General features: G+C 36.8%; 4 protein-coding genes across 10 annotated transcripts; 2 read left to right on the top strand and 2 right to left on the bottom strand.

Annotated features, from left to right (window-relative positions):
• Nucleotides 1-308: 308 nt before the first annotated feature.
• LOC128880568 (terminal uridylyltransferase Tailor-like) lies at nt 309-3,939 on the top strand. The gene is made up of 5 exons (XM_054130830.1): nt 309-576; nt 648-1,440; nt 1,627-1,709; nt 1,899-2,198; nt 2,276-3,939. The coding sequence occupies exons 2-5, from the start codon at nt 1,196-1,198 to the stop codon at nt 3,736-3,738; spliced, it is 2,091 nt and encodes a 696-aa protein (XP_053986805.1). The 5' UTR covers nt 309-576; nt 648-1,195; the 3' UTR covers nt 3,739-3,939.
• On the bottom strand, nt 3,822-9,412 carry LOC128880566 (protein SON-like). 6 transcript variants are annotated; one of them, XM_054130826.1, is made up of 7 exons: nt 9,309-9,412; nt 8,345-8,665; nt 7,498-8,145; nt 6,242-7,031; nt 5,988-6,042; nt 5,872-5,901; nt 3,822-5,744 (listed from the first exon to the last, which is right to left on the bottom strand). In XM_054130826.1, exons 2-7 carry the CDS (start codon nt 8,659-8,661, stop codon nt 4,843-4,845), a joined length of 2,742 nt encoding a protein of 913 aa, XP_053986801.1. In that variant the 5' UTR covers nt 8,662-8,665; nt 9,309-9,412; the 3' UTR covers nt 3,822-4,842. The 6 variants fall into 6 exon arrangements, with proteins under 6 accessions (XP_053986801.1, XP_053986800.1, XP_053986799.1 ...); XM_054130825.1 differs by having other exon boundaries at nt 8,345-8,677; nt 9,309-9,410; XM_054130824.1 differs by having other exon boundaries at nt 8,345-8,677; nt 8,852-9,383.
• A 345-nt stretch (nt 9,413-9,757) lies between these two features.
• On the bottom strand, nt 9,758-14,559 carry LOC128880567 (CLK4-associating serine/arginine rich protein-like). Of its 2 annotated transcripts, XM_054130828.1 has the most exons (14): nt 14,279-14,557; nt 13,938-14,035; nt 13,614-13,789; nt 13,295-13,510; nt 13,040-13,215; nt 12,863-12,936; nt 12,417-12,758; nt 11,855-12,298; nt 11,618-11,728; nt 11,449-11,497; nt 10,742-10,805; nt 10,568-10,673; nt 10,231-10,491; nt 9,758-9,993 (listed from the first exon to the last, which is right to left on the bottom strand). In XM_054130828.1, the coding sequence occupies exons 1-14, from the start codon at nt 14,408-14,410 to the stop codon at nt 9,975-9,977; spliced, it is 2,268 nt and encodes a 755-aa protein (XP_053986803.1). In that variant the 5' UTR covers nt 14,411-14,557; the 3' UTR covers nt 9,758-9,974. The 2 variants fall into 2 exon arrangements, with proteins under 2 accessions (XP_053986803.1, XP_053986804.1); XM_054130829.1 differs by lacking the exons at nt 9,758-9,993; nt 10,231-10,491 and having other exon boundaries at nt 11,445-11,497; nt 14,279-14,559.
• Nucleotides 14,560-15,612: 1,053 nt separating this feature from the next.
• Nucleotides 15,613-19,929, top strand: LOC128880569 (GSK-3-binding protein-like). Its single transcript, XM_054130831.1, has one exon. The coding sequence runs from the start codon at nt 16,762-16,764 to the stop codon at nt 17,239-17,241; it is 480 nt and encodes a 159-aa protein (XP_053986806.1). The 5' UTR covers nt 15,613-16,761; the 3' UTR covers nt 17,242-19,929.
• Nucleotides 19,930-20,070: the final 141 nt, after the last annotated feature.

The raw sequence follows: 20,070 nt of genomic DNA, 5'->3' as shown, positions 1-20,070 counted from the left end.
ATAAATAAAAATACTGAAAATGTGGCGTTATCTAACGGCGGAAAGTAGGAACTATTTCGCGACAATCTTGGGCGGTTCGCCGAGAGATGGCGCCACAGTTTCGGTTTTCTAGTTATTTAAAAATATTAATATCAATCAATTATTAGTGTACAAATAAACAATTAAATGTTGAATAATGATAATTGTGATGTAAGATAACATTTATATGCAGAGAAAAGTACGTAATTAATGTTTTTGAACAAAACGGACCGAAAATTAGTTCGGACCTTGCCGCTAGATGACGATACCATTTGTGTGTCCATTAACTGGCGTTTGTGCTTCTATGCGTCCATACATCAGTAGATGAGCGTATATTATGTATGGTATATTACGTATTTTACTAATATCTGACAAACGCAGACAAATAGACGTGTGAACAGTGAAAACATACCTTGGATTAGAGTGGGTTAAACATAAATGTTGAATCTTAACCTGCAAAAACTTGATCACTATTATTTGCTACCTTTTTATATTAATTTCAATTAATTCTGATGTCTGATTTTGGTATTTCTCATATGTATAATTACTTTTTTTATGGTAAATTACTCAAACTTTACATTTGACAATCTGTAAGAATTGATTTATTTTATTTATTATATTATTTACAGGTTTCAAAATATGATGGTACATTACAGAATATATGTTTGTTTGTTGCATTATCCTATTCTGAGGATTTGGAATAATAGAGCAAATAATATGTGATGTTAAATATGCTTCTTTGAGAATACTGGTTTTTCCTGTCTAAAGAGTAGTTAAGAAAAATAGTAAACAATAAGAAGTTCTTAATAAGAACGATAATTACAGATGTAAGAATGTACAGAAGTGCTAAGTATAATCGATAAATTAAAATGAAGTTGTCAACAATATTGAGTTAATATCTTCAAGCATGTCAAAATAAAAATAAAAGGGAACCCAGATGTTTACTTATTTTGTGTGAGAAGTGAATTATTTGTATGTAAGAACTGTCATTTGCATTGATTTCAAATCAAAACATTTCTCATATGAAGCTTAAACGACAAAGTTTTCCTAAGTAAATCATTTATGCATTGTTTTATAAAATATGGTTGGTTAACAATATTGACAGAAAGAAAAAATAAATAGAATCTTTTTAACTAAGATTTGAGAGTATCGCAAAAGTTTTGATACTTAATTGACAATGTCTCTACATTGCAACATATGTTTGTTGAACTTTCAAGATAATAATGCCTTTCAAGGCCACCTTGGAGGTAAGAAACATTTTAAGAAAGTTCAACAGGCCGAAATCATTGAAAGGTCAATAGTAGTATCACCGTTACCAAAATGGATCCAAGGCCGTCAGTTTATTAATTTTTTCCAAAGACATGGCAAAATCAAACAGCATAAAATCGGTCCAGATTACCTTATCATAGAATTTTGTGACAGGTATTAAAATGCGTTTAATACATTTCTTGGCATTAATTTAAATGTTTTAAGTAAAAGTGATATTTTTATTTCTAATACTTTTACTATATTAACAATGATAAATATGTCTGTAATTGTAATTTCTAATTTACAGTTACCTAATTTGCTTCTTGGTTTATTTACGATAATAATTTTTTCGTATTGTAGTAAATCTGCGGAAGCTCTATTAAAGACACCTGTTTGGCTACACAACAAAAAATTGAATATAAAAAGAAGAACACCGCAAGATGGTAAGTATCGTTAAAGGTACTATATGTTTAGTTCTATATTGCTCAAGTTCAAGTGGAAAATGTTTTGTTCAAAGCAGCAAATATTAGAACTGTTACATGTAGTTTCCTTGTTAAAACTAAAGTTACTTCTTTTCTTATTTAATTGAATACATGTGGAATACTTTCAAATTATAAATATTTTATTTCAAGATCAAAGGGAGCCAAAGTCAACAAAGCAAAATAGCCCCATAGAAACCGAAGGCCAAATAAGTTACAATAACATAAAACAAATATTCAAAAGTAAGACCACGTTCGATAATCAGTTAGCAGTATTTCTGAATACGATACAACTTACCGATGAAGAAATCGAAGAAAGATACGATCCCATTTGTACGAAACTGAACATGATGTTTAAAGTAGTATTTCCAAGATGTACTACATACAAATTTGGTTCGACTCAGACAGGACTAAGTTTCAAAAACTGTGATTTAGATATATACGTAGATATTGGTAAGATTTATAATTTATTATTAAATTTTGTATGGAATATTAATTGTTTTACGTTATATTAATATGTTGTATTCAAGGTGAGCCAATATATGAAGCTGAACATGAATTGCGAGATGTATGGACTATGTCGAAAATCTTTAGGGTAGTGAAGAAAATGTTGTACCGAAAGAATTACGTTTTCTCTAATATAGTATTAATTCCAAGAGCCAAAACACCTATCATAAAATTTTGTTACGTTAAAACAGACGTTTCTTGTGATATTTCATTTAAAAACATGTTAGGTATATATAAAACTTACTTGATAAAGCATTGCATTTCTCTGGATAGCAGACTGAAGCCGTTAATGATGCTTATCAAATACTGGGCGAGACATTTTAAAATATCTGGCACAGGAAGAATATCAAATTTCGCTTTAGTTTTGATAATTATCTTTTATCTGCAGCAGCCGTCCGTTAACATTATTCCTCCTCTAATGAAACTCCAAGAGACTTGTAATCCACAAGTTATAAATGGTTGGCAAGCTAATTTTGATGAAAATGCAACCTTGCCTCCGATTACTAATAAGAACAGCATTCCACAACTCCTTCATGGTTTCTTTCTTTTCTATGCATCTTTTACGTTCAAATCGCAAGTGATTTGCACATTGGATGGAATGACACGTGCAGAATCGGAATTTGAGAATTTCGAAAGTCTGCCAGAGTATATGCATAGGTATAAAGAATATGCCAGACACCCTGACAATATTAAATTAAATACCAATAGACCTATATGCGTCCAAGATCCTATAGAACTTAGTCATAATATCACAGCGTGCACACCATACCTTCTGTTGGGCACTTTTACGAGGTACTGTGCTATTGGCTCTGAGATCTGTGCAACAACTAGCAAAGATGGGTACAGAGATTTGCTGGACACCTTGTTTGGTACGGTGCTACCAAAGAAACCTCCTAAAAATAAATTTATAATTACGATCTCTGCGAATCGTTTTCAGCAGGTCAATAAATCGAATGATAGCAAAACAAATGCTGCTGAGAATTCGAAATTTACTCAAAGGGACTGGTATTTTATTGTTTTTAATATAGTAAAAGATATTTTTGAGAAGGTTTTTAAATTACAAGTGGAAGTTCTCACCGCTGATGTTGAAGCGAAGCAACAGAAAATCGAAATGTTATCGGATGTGCATACAGGGAAATATGAGAAACTTGTACTCCATTGTATCGGTTCTCACTGTGTATGGCGTAATAGAAAAATTATCAGTGTTGTTTTCGATACTAGCTTGAGTTCTCTGGAAAAGGAAACTCTTATATCGGAGAAAGTTATAGAAAACTGTGGTAAAACAAGCGAGACGAATGGTATAAAGTTAGATTTTATATGCACATTCGAAAAGAAAACAGATCTGCAAAAGGTTTTTTTGACTATAAATATTAAAGATTGCGATGATAATGTTTTTCAAGAATTCACATGTTTTGCTAAAAATAAGCTACCTGAGATAGTAGAACGAACATTGATACACATGCAACAATTCGATAAATGGTACTAAATAAGTGCATAATATGTCCAGATATATAAATACACGACTATGGACCAAAGGTGTGTAACTATTGGAAATCATTAGGAATTACATCTTTATCACTGATGTAGTATAATTTCTTTATACAGATGTTACAATAGTTTTTCTTTTCATTTTAATTAAATCGATATTGCATTATTGTGTGTAAATAAACTTATATATTTATTCTAATCATCTCTTTTATTCAAACTATTATTCAAAATCCATTTGTGTAAAAAAGAAATAGAAATTTCAACGACCTCTAAATCTAAAAAGTTACACCTATAAGGAAAAAAGGTGATCCTTACGGCATTGTTTGTTCCTTTTTTAATCAGATTTTGAAGCCAATCTCGAATAACTTGCTTCGTAGATAAGCTTTTCAGCAACATTCTCTATATTAAATGTTAAGTATTAAAATAAGGAAAAAAGTTGAAATACAGAAGAATATTTCTGTATTTACTTTTCCATCTCTACATGGTATCCTTTTACATGCTAATTAAATCTGACGACTTTAGTTAACAGAAAATAATTTGCATTTTTGTTCCCCAAAATATTTTCTAGATATCGTTTTCGTCCACCTTCAACGTACTAATGAAAAACGATGTTCCAATATCGTTTCAAAGGAATTTTAACCGCATGTTCACAGAAATCGTGTCAGTTGTACGAAAATGACAGAATGATTCATTATAGAGAACGATTAAAAATCATATGTGAAATTTGTACAATTAACACATGTAGTATGGCGTAACGCCATAAATAGTATTTCTCCTTGCACTATCATTTGAAGCGTTTATTTAACAAACATTACGTAGAAATGATCTTGCATTTCTAGTGATATAACTATATATACCGTGTCCGTGGACATTTACATATTGTCCACATGTTTCCCTCTATTATACGACGTTCGTATTCAAATCGTATTTAAAATGCGTTTTATTATAAATGTCACAGATACTTAATCTGAATAAAAGAAAGCAACTTATTTACATTCGCTTCCCAGTTCTGTTGCAAGAATAGATGTAACTATTTTGATATATCGATATATTTGATTATATAATTCTACAACATTGTAAATTGTGCTTTACACAAGTAAGTTTAGAATTTTCCACGAAAGCTTCCACGGCTACGATAGGACCTTCCTCCCGAATATTTGCCTCTGTACACGTGTTGTTTAATTACGGGACTCGACCTGCCTCTCAATATCTTCCCTCTTCCATGCCACTCTGCTCCTCTTTGGAATGTATGCTCCAATTCGATCTCTTCCCCGGAATCCTCCAATATCATAGGACTTTCGCCGCGACTGTGATCACTTCTGGTTTCGTGGAAGTCGTCACGCTCGTTGAGAGAGTGTCTGTAGGTGGGTGAGTATCTATCGCGAACGTAGTGATCCCGTACCGATCCTTTGTGACTGGAAAAGCTATCCCTATTCCTAATCGGCGATCCTAAAGAAACGGAATCTACGCGGTGCTCGCGATCGTCTGTTCGTCTAGAGGGAGATACAGTCCTGTTCCAAGTTCTCTTTTGGGAAGAATTACTCAAACTCCATCTCAAATCGTCAGCCTCTCGAAACTTGGGCGTATAATCGAAAGTCTCGCGCACGTTCCAATCCAACCGATCCATGATGGGTTTCTTGTCTTCCTTGGTAACTTGCTGGAGATCTTGAGGGTAAACTTGTACTTCGAAATCCACCATTGTGACACTCGCTTGGACGAGTTTCGTACTCGTTTCCACTTCGTCGGTCTGACAGATCTTCTGGTGCATTTGTACATTCGACTTTACCGGTGTAAGACACTCACCTGCTTCCTCCTCTTCCCAATATATCTTGCTCTTGTTCTTTTGCAAAAGTATGGAGTTCGATGTATACATATCCAGGTCATTCTGTACACTTTCCTTTTTTGGGTCGTAGAAAAATCGTCCCTTCATTTTTAACCGTGGATCTTCCGTAGGAAGTTCCCGCAGAGCATGCTCACAGTGCCGTAATATCTCAGGCTTAAATCCTGGCGGGGAAAAAAAGATACAAATTCACGTAGCGTTAACGTCAAGTTAGAATGTAGAATTTAGAATGTGGTTGTAACATTATTTCCTTAATAATTTTAAGATATTAAACAATTGTAACGTTCTTACCTGGATAGAGGACTGGCAGATTAGCTGAATCTAAAAACAACATATAACAAAATTTAAAGAAAGTCTGTAAACGCGAATGTCAAGAACAACAAGGTAAAAATAGGTTTTTCTCGCACCTTTTGCGGAAACAGATGCTTCCAGCAGACTGGATAAACTCGTCTTTTCAAACTGCTGCAAGATCAATTCAAAGGGTAAACATTAATGTTTTCACATGGAAGAATAGAACACGTATCCGCAGGCTTTGCGAACAAAACACATAAAATCGTTATTTGCAAAAACTAGTTTCTGTTTCGACAACGAACAGTGAAATATGCAAGTACGTATAGGTAGAAAAAAAAACGACTTTTTGTACAATGTATAATACAATTACTTTTGTATCGGAGATAACTGGTGGTTCAGGAGTCTTTAGTCGTTCTTCTTGGGAAGCCTGATAGCCGTTATAGGAGTCTCTATAGCGTTCCCTGTACTTTTTTGATGCTTTATCCTTGGATTTACTCGAAAATTCGAAGTTTTGAATTTGCGACTGCTGGGGAGGTGTCTGTAGACCGTACGCTGTTGGAGTGTGTTCCATGGATCCTGTGGCAGGTTCTGGTTGCGGTGAAGTGATCGGCGCGGGGAGAAGCGGTGGTCGATGGGCGGGTTGGATCGAGTTGGCGTTCGGTTGGTTGTACATAACTGGGCCAGAGACGTATTCGGTTTGAGGTAATGGATGCAACGGTACGGAGTCGAAGTTCACGGTTTGAGATGAGTGTTCAAAGTTCATGAATGGTGGTGGTCCGCTGCCAGGAGTTACACCTGACGACATGGGTGGTGGTAGTCCAGGTTGATGTATGTAAGGTGGCATTGGTGGCATCGGTGGTCTAGGCTCTGCTTCTGGTTGATACACGACGGTGTTCATCAACGGTGATATCCCATCCATTGGGGGAGGAGGTGCATATCCAGTGTTTATATGCGACGTCACTATAGCTTCGTTCCTCAACTGCCTCGTCAATTCGTTGATGAAAGGTGATCGCTTTCTCGTACGACGTTCTATCGACCTACTTCGAGTTCTGCTCCTGCGTCGAGGACTGTAACGTCTGTTAATCGGCGAACGGCTGGCTTTTCTTCTAATGCGTTCCATACTTCGACTTCGCTGCCGATCCCGTGATCGACTTCTTCGGCTTAACAATTTAAAATCTAAGTTGAAATACACCACTAGATGAAATTCAAAGTTTATTGCATTTATTGGTATAATTCGATTCTAAACATTAAGCGCACGCTATACTTAGGTTTCAACATACAAGGTGGAACAGCTGGACGGTTCGAGCGATATTGTCTAAACTATCATTAATTCTAGAAAATCTTTCAGGAAAAAGTTAGAACATTCGAGGGGGCTTATCTTATATGACTATTGTCTTTTTCTTTGGTCCAGATGCCGAGATGTAGCCCTCCTCGAATCTTCTAACTTTTCCCTGAAAGATTTTCTGGAATTAATGATAGTTTGAGCAAAATCGCTCTGTAACGGTCTAACTGCTCCACCCTGCATTTGACAAGGAAGATTGACAATAAGACAAACAGTACTTTGTTCCTCTATGATAAAATAAAAAAAAGAAGTGTAACGTATGCTTAAAAATATTGTCCTCTCACCGTTCGTGTATATTCGTACGTCTTCTGTGTCGTTCAGCACTCCATCTTCTATCCGCGCTTGTTCTTCGTTCCCAGCTAAGTCGTCTGACAGGACTTCTTCTTCTCTCTGGACTAAACGCAAAAGGACTTCTACGGACACAATTAAATCTTGGGCTTCTTCTTTTTTCTGGACTAAACCTCAACGGACTTCGATGCCTTTCCATGCTAATTTTGAAGGGACTCCTGCAGCGCTCAGGGCTTAAAATTAACGGGGATTTCCGTCGAGAGTTTAGAGAATTTAATCTAATTCTATCTGGAGTCCTACGCCTTAACGAATTTCCACCTTGGCGTTCTAAACTCTTACGCCGCTCTCGACTTCTACGGATATGCATTTGCACTTGTTCCAAACTCTGTTTCTCTGCGATGCTTTGAATCGCCTCTGTCTCTGTACCAGGAGGCACGACATTGTCAGAGTCCAACAAATGCTTTATAGCTTTCTCTTTTTCCGCTAAAAGCTTACTCTCGTTATCTCTTTTTGTTCGTATTTTATCCCTTTCTATGTCTTTTGTGCTTTTGGAAGGATCGCGACGTATTTCTTCGTGCTTCTTCTCTTCTTTCTTTGGTCTTTCGCGGCTATAAGATCCTTTGCGTTCGCGACGGTGTCTCTCCCTATAAGTAGTTTAAAAGTCCCACTGTACTTTTAAATATACTCAATGAAATATAACACCGATAAGTTGTAATATACAAATAAAATATAAACTGATTCCAATGTATAAGATTCTGACATTACTATAATAACATTATATAACAAGTTCGTTCTAAGGCATAATAAATAGTGGTAAAAATTATTTTATATTGTTGATGCTACCTAGAAGGCCGCTTTTGTTCTTGTTCCTTGAAACGAGAAGTTTTCAATTCGACCTCGCGGCTTTTCTCTTCGTCGCCTTCCCAAGCATCTACGACATCCAAACCTTCCATGAAATCTTCATCATCGAGAAACTCTTGAAGCTCTTCATCTGGTATCTCCTTCAAACCTTCGATCGCACGCTGTACATCTTCGTTTGTACTTTTCAAAGCTGATTCCTTTTTATTGACACTTTGTTTCTGACGGACCAGATCCGTCGATTCGTTTTGCACATTATTTTTCACACTCGAATCTTTCATTTTCTTGGATGTATCACTCATTTTTCTGAAAGATTAACTAAATTGCTGAATTAATTTAAAAAACTGCCTTTAGTAAAACAATAAAGGAATTACTTAAAAAAATGATTTCTTTATTCATAAAATTGGATTAAAGTCAATGAATAGTTATCAGAGAGTATTGGTATATTGGTATAGGTTAATAGTGAATTTTGAAATTCATATATATGCTTACAAAATATATGTTTTCATCGAACACTGTCCAATGGTAATACAATGAATAGAATGAAATTTTTACGGAAATCACATTGTATCGAGTACACTGAATTTTTTCTTTTAAACGCTTATACTCGAAAAAAATAATGATTTCTTCTTAATCAGAAACAATAAACGCACCTCTTAACCTTTCGATGGAATACACAAAATTGATATTAACATTCTCATTACGTAATTCGTGTAATCTTTATTTAGAATCGAAATAATTCAAAGAATCATGTCTTTGTTCATTTCGCGAACGATGTTTATACTTTCTCTTTGAAAATCGAGATTAGTTGTTTGCCAAGTAGACTGCTCTAATGGGTAACGTACGCGCTTATTGTTAATAATACTTAGTATAATTAAGTACGCAACGTATATCCATCGATAATAGTTGCAATGCGTACTGGCGATAATAGAAACGAATAACGACTAACTTGATTCTCTTTAAATTTCTATTATGTAGAAATATTCGAATCCGAGAACTCGAAAAGTCAACATGTACCTACTCCGCCATATTAGTTACTACAGATGTAGATTTGAGCAATTTGAGATATAGTCAGTATTGTATAGTAGAAAACAAGAACATGCTAGTAAGTAATTTTCTATATTCATAAACAATTCAAGACTATTCGCCTTCAATGTTTGTATGTTTAATTACGCTACTTTTAAATTACCAAAGAATACAGATTTGATCATTTTGTGCTATAGTGTCTAGTAAAAAACAAGAATAGGCTATGTAGTAAGTAATCTTGATCTATACTTGCTTCACAACCTTTAGGCATGAATCCCATTGTAACGTTAAAACCACAACAGTAACGTTAAAGGAAATGGGGAAACAAGGAATAAACTGTGCACAGCTTACATTTAACAATAACGACAAACATAAATAAACAACTGTATTTTTATTTTATATCGTAAGACTAAACAATATTAATTAATAGTAAAGAGTAACTGTAAATGATATCATGTTTTATTACTTTTTTCTTCTTAGCATTTTCTTAGAACATTCGTAGCGTTTTACGGAAGGAATGCAATACAGGAAGTGTCTAATAAAATTTGAAATCCATCAAAAGGAAGATTAACCACGAATTCTCTTGTTGTCAATAATCGACTAGGCCGCTAAAAGAATTAAAACATTTGAAAGAATATAACGATAGGGTCACTTAAATTTAAATATAGTACAGGATGGAACGTTAAAATGGGAATACCCGACTATTTTTGTTATTTATGGTTGTATAAAAAAAATCTGGAGGAGTACATGTAATGGTGGGATCGTTTTCTTTTAAAGTCATTTTTTAAAGAGATTCCATTTAAATGCTTCACCCTGTATAACGTACGAATCATTTGCATTTTTACCGACTACTTCTTGGACTCAAAGAACGAAGCGGCGAATCTCTGTATCTTCGACGAGATTCAGTTCGAAACTTTTCTCTATCGTCACGCCTATCTCTCTCTCTGTCTCGTTCCCGTTCGCGATCGTTTTCAAAATCTCTCGTGTCTCTCTCCTTCCTCTCTCGACGCACTATTCGTGGACTACGTCCAGGACTCGGTGTGCGCGACACAGAGGAATGTGAATCAGAACTATGACCTTCGTAACGATGTCTTCGTTCTCTTTGTCTAAACGTTATTCACGTTATTTAGTTACCTAACGTTTATGTTAATCTATTCATATGTATGGAATTATGTAACATACTTTCTACGTAATTTCAAGGACATTTCCCGAATTTCGTCTTCCCTATCTTGTCTTTGCTGCTCCATCTTTTCAATCCTAAGCTGTTCTGCTTTTTTATCAGCTTTATCTGTTGAACGTAATCATTGTATTATAAGGAGATATTAATAATCAATGATCCAGACAAACTGAACTTACATTGCTTGTTTAATAAAGCTTGCATTTTCTTCTTAAGCCGCTCCTGGGGTGTGATTTTCAATGACTGAAAGATGTAACTCTTAAAAGTCTGTTATAAGTTATTACGATTTCTTTTGTAATATATATAGAAGAACATAAAATTTATCCAAGATTTAAATACAAATTTCACTGTACTTGATAATATGTTAAAATATTCATTTAAATTATTTGTTAGAAGAATACTTCATTGTAAAGTATATCCTATAATGAAGCACTCTTTTCATTATATTACTATTTCTACAAAACAAATAAATCGTACCACAAAACATTCGATGTTTTCATTCTGATAATGTCAGTAATAAAATTAAAATTAAAAAAAAAAAAAAAGAAATACTTATGAAATTCGTCTACATAGTCGTAAGAATAAAAATTATTTATATTGTTAAAACTGTTGTAATGAAAATTAAAATTGCAATACAAATTTATAAGAAAACGTGAATAACTATATTAAAAAATTCAATTCCTTCGTAGCTTCGTTAAACAAGTGAAAAGAAATTAAAATGAAACGTAAATAATACTATGTAGGTATTTTATATTGCCCAACAGAATGAAAACAAGTAGCACTTGCTGAGGTTCATCGTCGAGAGGGTAGTTTATATAGAGAGTATATACTGTCTTTTATTCTCTGTGCTTTAAGTGACTAAGTAAGCGTTATGGTTCTTACTGACTTTGTGCCCGCCACCAGAATTTGTACTTAACCCTGCTTTTGGCTTGTTCCTGAAATGTTTAATATATTTGTCAGTATTGCGTGATATATTTTAATTATACTGTCTGACGAATAAAAACTTTCCTGCGATGACTATGAATTTGGAGACAATAGGATATAACAGAACTTACATGCTCGTGGTGTTATTAACTGTTGGTTTTGGTGCTGCCATAGGAATTTTGTCCTCGCTATCCGATAATTCTAACTCTAGGCTTGACGATTTTCCACGTCGGCCGTAATATCTAAAACCACAACAATGATCTTGAAATCTCTTTAAGAAATGACAATACAACCATAAATAACAAAAATATTCGAGTGTTCCCGTTTAAACGGTTCACTTTGTATATCATTGGAAACATGCGTCGTACCTTGGCAGTGCTGGCGCCTTATTCTCAACGCTCCGCGATCGCTTGCACCTGGATTGACTCCTCGATCTCGATCTCGATCTAGATTGGGATTTAGTTCTGGAGCGAGATTTAGACACCGACTTCGACGGAGAGTAATGTCTTCGACGATAACTATCTCTCGAATGGCTTCTATTGTGCGACTTGGATCTTGATTTCGACCGTACTCTTGATCTAGATCTTGATTTCGACTTCGATCTGGATACACTGCTCGAAGACAAACTTCTAGACCTTTTTTGGCGGGAACGAGATCTAGATCTCGTCTTTGATCTCGAAACAGTACGCGAATGAGATCTGCTAAAGCTTCGACAACGAGATCTAGATTTACTTCTGGTTCGTGATCTTCTGGAACGACTTCGTGTTCGCGATCTTGTAACTTTTCTGTGCCTTGATCGTGTTCTTCTAGATCTGAAAATCATTCATCAGTTGATGTATCAAGTATAGGTATTAAATACAGCAAAACCTCAATGTAACCAAGAAAATTTTAGTCTGCTAAATCGAGGTTTCACTGGCCAAATAAAATTACCTCATTCTGGATGTACTACGCTTCCTGTCACGGTTTCTGTAAGACTTTGATTTATTAACCGAACGAGAGCAACTTCTCGACCTCGATTTCGAAAGTTTTCTGTTAATCGTTCTCTCGCTGAGCGTTGGACTGTCCGATCTCCTTCGCCTGAGATGGGAGTAATTGACTTTTTTTGAACTAGAAGAAGTAACATGAGATGAACTTCCATGGGTTTCCTCTTCGTCGCCAAAACTTGTAATGTAAGTAATTTGTCCAGTATTTACAGGTGATACAGATCTTGAACGAGATTTGGACGAAGATTTTCTGTAAGGGTTGTATTCGGGACTCTCCCTTGCTGCGTAACTTGATGCATAAAATAAATATGTTACAAATACATTCATTGAATTTTCAATTAATTTAAATAATATACATTGAAGACAAATTTGGTTTTTTAATGTATTAATTACCTGGGTGGACTCATTACTCTGCCAATCATCTTTTTCTCCCTAAATGCACGTCTTTCTCTTCGTGATCTTCTTCCCTGTATTCATAATACGATGAAAATGTAACTCTTTTTTTGTTTTTTACTTTTATTGTATAACAGTTAGTACGAAAATATGAAAAATGAATGAAACATGCTTTACCGAGTACATAGCTTTCTCTTCTTCCTGTTTACGTGCTTGTCTTAATGTCTCGGCTTCCTCGAAATCTTGCGTTAAGAAACTAAAATAATCAGCTCCTAAAAGTCCATATTTTTGAGCCACTAAATTCATTTCATGTGCTTGAGATGGCTCTATTTGAGATACATCTACGCAAATATCTAAAAAATTCAAATTCATATTATAATAACTGTAATATGTTATGTCCAAAGTTGTATCGTGTATTTGGAGAATATATACCTAAATCTATATCACTATCTTCATCGTCTGCTTTTTCATCCGATACAACATTGTCCAATGACTTTACCGTTTCAGGTATCGGTTCTTCTGTTTCATAATTGTATCCAATTGCTACATTATTACATGATTTCTTCTTATCTCTTGTGGAATCTAATTTTGTAGATGAACCAAACTGTTCTTCCAAATGTATTTGGTGCAGAAATTTTTCTTCGGTAACTTAAAAATGATAATATAGTATATATAAAAATATTAAAAATGATAATTGATCAAACACTTTTGAAACTGAGACATAAATATTTAAATAAGAACAATTTCTCACCCCCTAAAAATTCATTTTGAACTATTATACGATAACGTTCGTAATTGATATGTCTATCTTCACTAGTGAGAGCTATATCTACATCGATAGAATGTGGTCCTTCTGGTATCCAATCAAGATGAGCACGTACATCGAAACGGTCAATGAGATTGTCTTCGTTTCCTTGCCATGGCATCCTATTTATATAACACATGAATTATTTTTCTTTGTACAAAAAACATTATTTTACTTTGGAGTAAAATAAATTAATTTAAAAATAGAAATTTAAACATACATATAGTGCTATTAATATCGATATATCATATTAGGTATATTTTAACTTACATATTAGCAGGACTATCGCCAGCTGTAGCTATCGCTGGATCCAAATGTATTTTGCACGGTCTGCCATGAAGTTGCAGAAATTGTGTAGGATCTGATTTCTAAAAAAAATATATGTATATGTGTAAAAAACGCGTATTTATGCATTACACTTGACTGTACTTATGCTTCTAAATTTTATTGCTTTCAAATAATCAATAAATAAATAAAAAATAAATGTGCAATTTATAATTACATTGAAAGATCGACACTTTGAGGTTAGAAAACAAAAGGATTGTTATAATTGCTATAAATTGTTATAATTGTAACGTAAGCGATGTACGATTATTTTGTTGATTACTTACAATTTTTTCATAATAATCTCGTCGACGTTCGGCTCGACGACGATAATCTACTAGCATTCCACGAATTTTTTTTTCTTGTTTTCGAGCTTCATGCCACATTCTACCACCTGTCTTTTTCACGGAAAAGCTCATTTTACATGTCAAATGATTCGCGGATCGCTAACTCAACAAGGAACTTTCATGTAGTTAAAAAGTACTACATAAAAAACCAAAAAATTGTTAATTAATGAACTTATCCTCCGTGAGGTAGCCATACTGCATTTTAACCATTTTAACAAAAGCCGCATAAGCGCTACCTAGGGGGCCGCAAGTCAATCAGAGGTGCACAAATTTTGTATTGTGCAGTTGGCGAACGTGATAATGGAAAACGCCATTTTATATATTAAAAGGGCAGGAAATTAGAACCACTTAAATGGATTAATTAATTTTATAATTTATTTTGCTCTTACATAATATTTTTTAATCATGTTATAATAACAATTAAAGACACCATTTCATTTCAATTAATATTAATATAAGAATATAAACAGATAAGGTTCAAGTTAAAAGGTTTAAGCGATAATTGTTGCCACAACAATACACGTCTAAAAAGAGTTTGTAAAAAAGAGAAAATCGACGCGATAAATTGCTTTAGATATTTTTAAAATCGTGTCATCGTATGACTTTCCAAGAAATTTGTCCAATCGCTACATCATTACACGAGTTCTTACTATCCGTCGCAGAATCTAATTTCGTAGGCGAACCAAACTGTTCTTTCAAATGTATTTGCTGGAGAAGTTTTTCTTCGGTTACTAAAAAATGGTAACACGATATACATGAGAACATTAAAAATGATAATCGACTTTTCAGGAAATATTTCGACAATTTTCCATTTAACAATGAAAATTCCGAATGAATGTAAGCTGAAGGGTGGGGAGTGTGTAAGTACGTTTAAGTTGATTTGGAATGGAAGGATGGAATCGAGTTAAGGATAGAGGTTGGATGCGTGCGCGAAAGGATTAGGGTAATGAATGATTCGTTAGTGCGGTTACTTAATTGTGCACGTAAACATACACAGTCGCAAGTTGGGAATCGAGCAGGCGCGTGTGCGCACGCATGATAAACTTGGCAGAGGATGACGTAGTTAACACGAGCTCGAGTGTAACCTTGATCCGTACACTGCAAACTCTGTCCCCCTTCGCCCTGTATCCCCCGATCGTCCCTGGTACGGTTTTCTCCGAACGTAAGCATTTCGGGAGCAGGAACGAACACTCCTGTGTAGAAATTCGTCTGGCGCGATAATTAATTCCCTAAAGGATTAAAGATGCAAAGCAACGCTTTGTAAACGTAGAAAAGACTAGCGAGATCGTTTTATCTCCCGTAAAGGTCTATGGGCTGCTATGGGTTTCGCGACGAGGGGGGCAGGGCAACGTAGAACAAGGAAATGACATAGGTATTATCGATTCGCTAGAGCTCACGACTCACGAGTTAACGGTTTGTTTACACGAGCGTGGGGGAAAGTGCGCATGCGCGGCAGAACCAAAACAATAATAAGAGAGTAGAAGGTTCGTGGCTGGCGGACGAGCGGTCGCTCAGCTTTGGGCGTACGAACTCTCTCGTATCTTAATTCATGTGTGTATATGTGTGTGCGTGCGCGCGTGTGTGTGCGTGTGTTGTGTATAAGCAAACCAGAGGAAGGAACGTTAAACTCGTACCTTTTCGAAACGATCAGTGAAAACTCGTAACAGCGTTCCTCGATTCTCCACGCGATACGTGGAGCCAGGCTTGCGTCAAAACGTTTCTCGTTGTGCAACGTGTCTTTCGGCTCGAATAACAATATGATTAAGAAACGACGTTGTTAGAGGAACGCTGGATCGAACATCGAAGGCTCGAGGAAAACAAAGTGGAAAAGTGCGGACGTCGCCGCTCCGAACTGTCTCGCGTGTGTTGTTGATTCGATTCAACGAAGAAGAATCGACGAGTGTTGTACATAGGAAAAGTTGATCGTTCGACATTCGAGAAAAGGAGAGGTCCGCGAGAGGGGGAAGGATACATCGTGCGTATTTACCCAGTGAATCACGCGTTCTATGCGATTACGAGACACGACTGGCTGCTACAGGCCATCTATGTTTATACCAACGTTTCGGAATACGTTTGTAAACATTCACCGAACGGAGAGAGTCAGAGAAACCCCAGCACGCCGGTTGATCGGTTTACCTGTCGATCTGCGCGAGATACGACGATACGAACGTTAAGCTGTGCGATACGAGAACGAGGAGAGTGAAGTTGCGTGTGCCAGCCGTGAGAGTTACGTGTGTAACTGGAAAAAAGAAAGAGCGAGGAGCCGAAAGAAAGAGAGAGGGCGATAACACGTTGTCCCGTAGAGCAGAGCTTTATTGTGAACCTTATTCGAGCTTTCTCGCCTGTCGCAGACGTGGAGGTGTAAACACGTTCGTGGCACTGTCCTTCCATCCTTTGGTACCTGAAAAACGGGGGAAAGTAACATGCCAAGCGCCGAGGAGACCACATATTTAATAGAAGTGATGCCAGACACCACGCAGGACTTCCTCTCGCGCGACGTGGACCTCCTCGTCTCGCAGATCAAAGAGAACCTGCGGTTGTCCAGCCTGAAGGCCAAGTCGAGCATCAACAACAAAAATCGACCTTCGCCCTATCAAATACCGTCGAGGTCGTGGGCAGACCCGAACAGTTGCGAGGTTTACGCGAGAAACACCGGTGTCCACGACCATCGTCATCATCTAAGTCATCACCACAAAAGACCCAACGCCAGGGAGGACGATCCTTACGCGCTCCTGCAGGAGTTGCTCAGGGAAGGCGGACTGATCAAGGAGGCTGTGAAGAGACTCCGGGCGAACCTGGACGAGCTCGAGAATTCCGAAGAGGAGGACGAACCCGTGTACCGAAGGAAACCGTACTTGTACGACTCCGAGGATGAACAGTTGCAGCCAGTGTACGAGCTGTGAAAATGAGTCCAACTGTAACGGATTAATTCTCGGTACGGATCAGGCTCGAGACTCTCTGTTAGATCTTGCTCGATGTAAGCGTGTCCAAGTGTCGTGGGCTGCATCGAAACAAAGTGCCGTGGGGTAAACGTAATTAGCCGACAACTCACCTTACATGGCCGTGTTTGTAAATACGATGATACGTTGTTATTCGAGGCATCCAGCGACCGGCTTCGGCCGACTTCGGCCGCGATCGCCGACCTATCGACGATCCGCGAAGCCTACGTGGAAGCCTGCGAATTATGGCTGCCCGTGGTTGCCTCGATTCGAGATATTGGACTCGATCTACGCGACAACGTTCCTCGTTTCCTCCGTTCAAACTTATCCCTCCCTTTAAATAGAAATAGTTCCTGAGTGCTGCTCGCGTCTACGGTAACAGACGAGTTTCCAACGATCGACTCACGACATTTCAACAAAAGAATCATCCGTAACAGTGTTCGCTCGTCGGTTTTCTTTACAGCTTTCTATTTATGTAATATTTTCAAAGTTACGCAAGTGATACGCATGCCAGTAGCTATTCGAATAAACGAAACGTTATCAGCCGTTGGGTCGTAGCATAAGAAACGATAAGACGGTGATCTAACCGTACATCTAAATGCGAACTCATCTGTTACCTCTGTTATACGATTATAGGTTCTGTAATAACGCCGAGTACGAATATTAACCCTTTGGACTCGACGACAGTTTCATTACAGAGAGGTTTAACGATTCGTACAACTAAACCCTTTTAGCATGCTCGGAGAGTACTACAAAGTGTACCAGTTCGAGTCATAAACAAGATAAACAAAGAATGTCGCTTCCGAGTCGTCCCTCGAGTCCAAAGGGTTACAAATCCTATAGGGTGTCGTTAAAAATTTCGCTCGAGACTGTCCAGTTAACTACTAGAGAAATAATAAGCAAATCGTGGGAGAAATGAGAATCAATCAACGAAACGGAACGCCTTTACGCGCAGAAGCATCGCGACTCGAAGGGTAGTGATCTCGTTTACTTGTTTCATTGCGCACAACGACCGAGTCACTCGGTGGCGGTGGCAAACAGCAATATTCGTTGGTTGAGTTGTATTCGATTATGGTCTAGCGAATCGCCTTTCGTACAACTTTTCAAGTATTTAGCAAACTTTGTTGAACAGACAACGCATCGGTTTTGTTGTCGAGACAAAAGTACGCGAGCAACGCGAATGTATTATCACGACGATGAGTAGGTTTACATTCGCTCTGCATATTTAGTACATAGTTATTTATCACTATCGATTGTTAGCGACGTAACAAATGCTGTACGCGCGTGTAAATTTGTTGTGTACGAAGCGAGTAAATTTAATTATCGGACACTTTACAGTTTTTCCTTTTTTCGTTTTATAGAAATTTCTCTGCAATCATCTGTAAAATGATTAAGGTACTTATAGTATCGAAACTTTAAGTCCAGCTAATAAAAGGATCGAGTTTAATTATGAATTGAATGTATTTATACTTTATATACATATAGTTTAGTAGTAATGCAATACATATCTGAATCGATTTATTTTTCATCCTAAACAAAGTAAAAATTGTAAGGTGTCTGAATATTAAAGTTATTCGTTGTACATTGTATGGCACATGCGTGCTGGTCTAGCGGTATTACTATACCGCTATAGTATGATTCATTCACGATATGGAACTTGAAGACACGACGCTGTAATCAATTTCCAAGTGGCACTGCAAGTTGTGTGAAACGGTTGTATACAGTGTCGAACATAGGTTGCATTCGAAAACGCGATCGTTCACTGAGCCGTTCCGTGAGCGGCTGAGTTCAACAATTTTTTCGCTCTGTGCAGCTGTTGGCTGCTACCTGGGAGCGGTCACCATGCTTGAGAGCGAGAAATTTTTAGGCTCACTAAGCCGCCTCTGTGAGCGCTCACAGAGCGGTTCACAATCGGTGAGTGGTGGCCTCTTGGATGCAACTGTACATATTTCCAATGACAGATCTAGACGTTGCTTAACTCGTGTATTATACATGACGAATATATTTATCCTTCCGTTATTCTCTTTACGAAGTATTAAAAAATGTAGAGACTCGAACGCGAAGGTTGAGAGCTACGGAAACGTTACTAGTTAGAGAAACCTTGCATATATTTCATTTCATTCATGGAAGATAAAATTAAAAACAAAAAAATTAGCAAGTTCATACGGACTACGCCATTTTTCGGGGACAAAAGTGTTTTGTCCTCTATGCTTTTGAATAGTAACGAAAGTAAGCTGACTTTTTATTTATCTCAAAGAGATACAAATATTCAGCGTTGGTTGGCACAGACTGATTCTCAAAATCAAATCGATAGTTTTGTTCCAAGAATCGTTCTGTATCAACGCTTATGTCCGGCACTGTAAATACACGCGTTATCAAAATCCACAAGCGAGATAAACTAGCGATCAACGCGTCATGCAACTCCTGTAATCGCGTTGGTTTAAATGTCCGTTCCGGTGAACATGTGATTACGCGTATGAATGAGGAGTTAGCGCATTTTTTTTTCAATGCTGGGTGATTGCATAGAAAGAGTGAGAGATTTGTCTTTAAATTTACCGTTATAGTGTAAATTAAGAAAGCTATACCTCGTTGTGATGATCGGATTTTATATCCGACGAACCTTAATTACGAATAAAGAAATTAAAAATTGTATTCCAACACTTGTTTATGCCTCCCTAGTTCGCGATATCGTAGACAATTCTTTTTGTGCTTTCAAGGTAGTATCAAAAATAGTATATTCTTTTATGCTTCTATTATTTTTTAGAGCGACTAAGGGCGCCAGTCGCGCCCTTA

This window comes from Hylaeus volcanicus, chromosome 7 (genome assembly GCF_026283585.1).
Source record: "Hylaeus volcanicus isolate JK05 chromosome 7, UHH_iyHylVolc1.0_haploid, whole genome shotgun sequence".
NCBI classification, from domain to species: Eukaryota; Metazoa; Arthropoda; class Insecta; order Hymenoptera; family Colletidae; genus Hylaeus; species Hylaeus volcanicus.
Note: the sequence above shows the minus strand (reverse complement) of the source record. Positions and strands in the feature narration are given on the sequence as shown.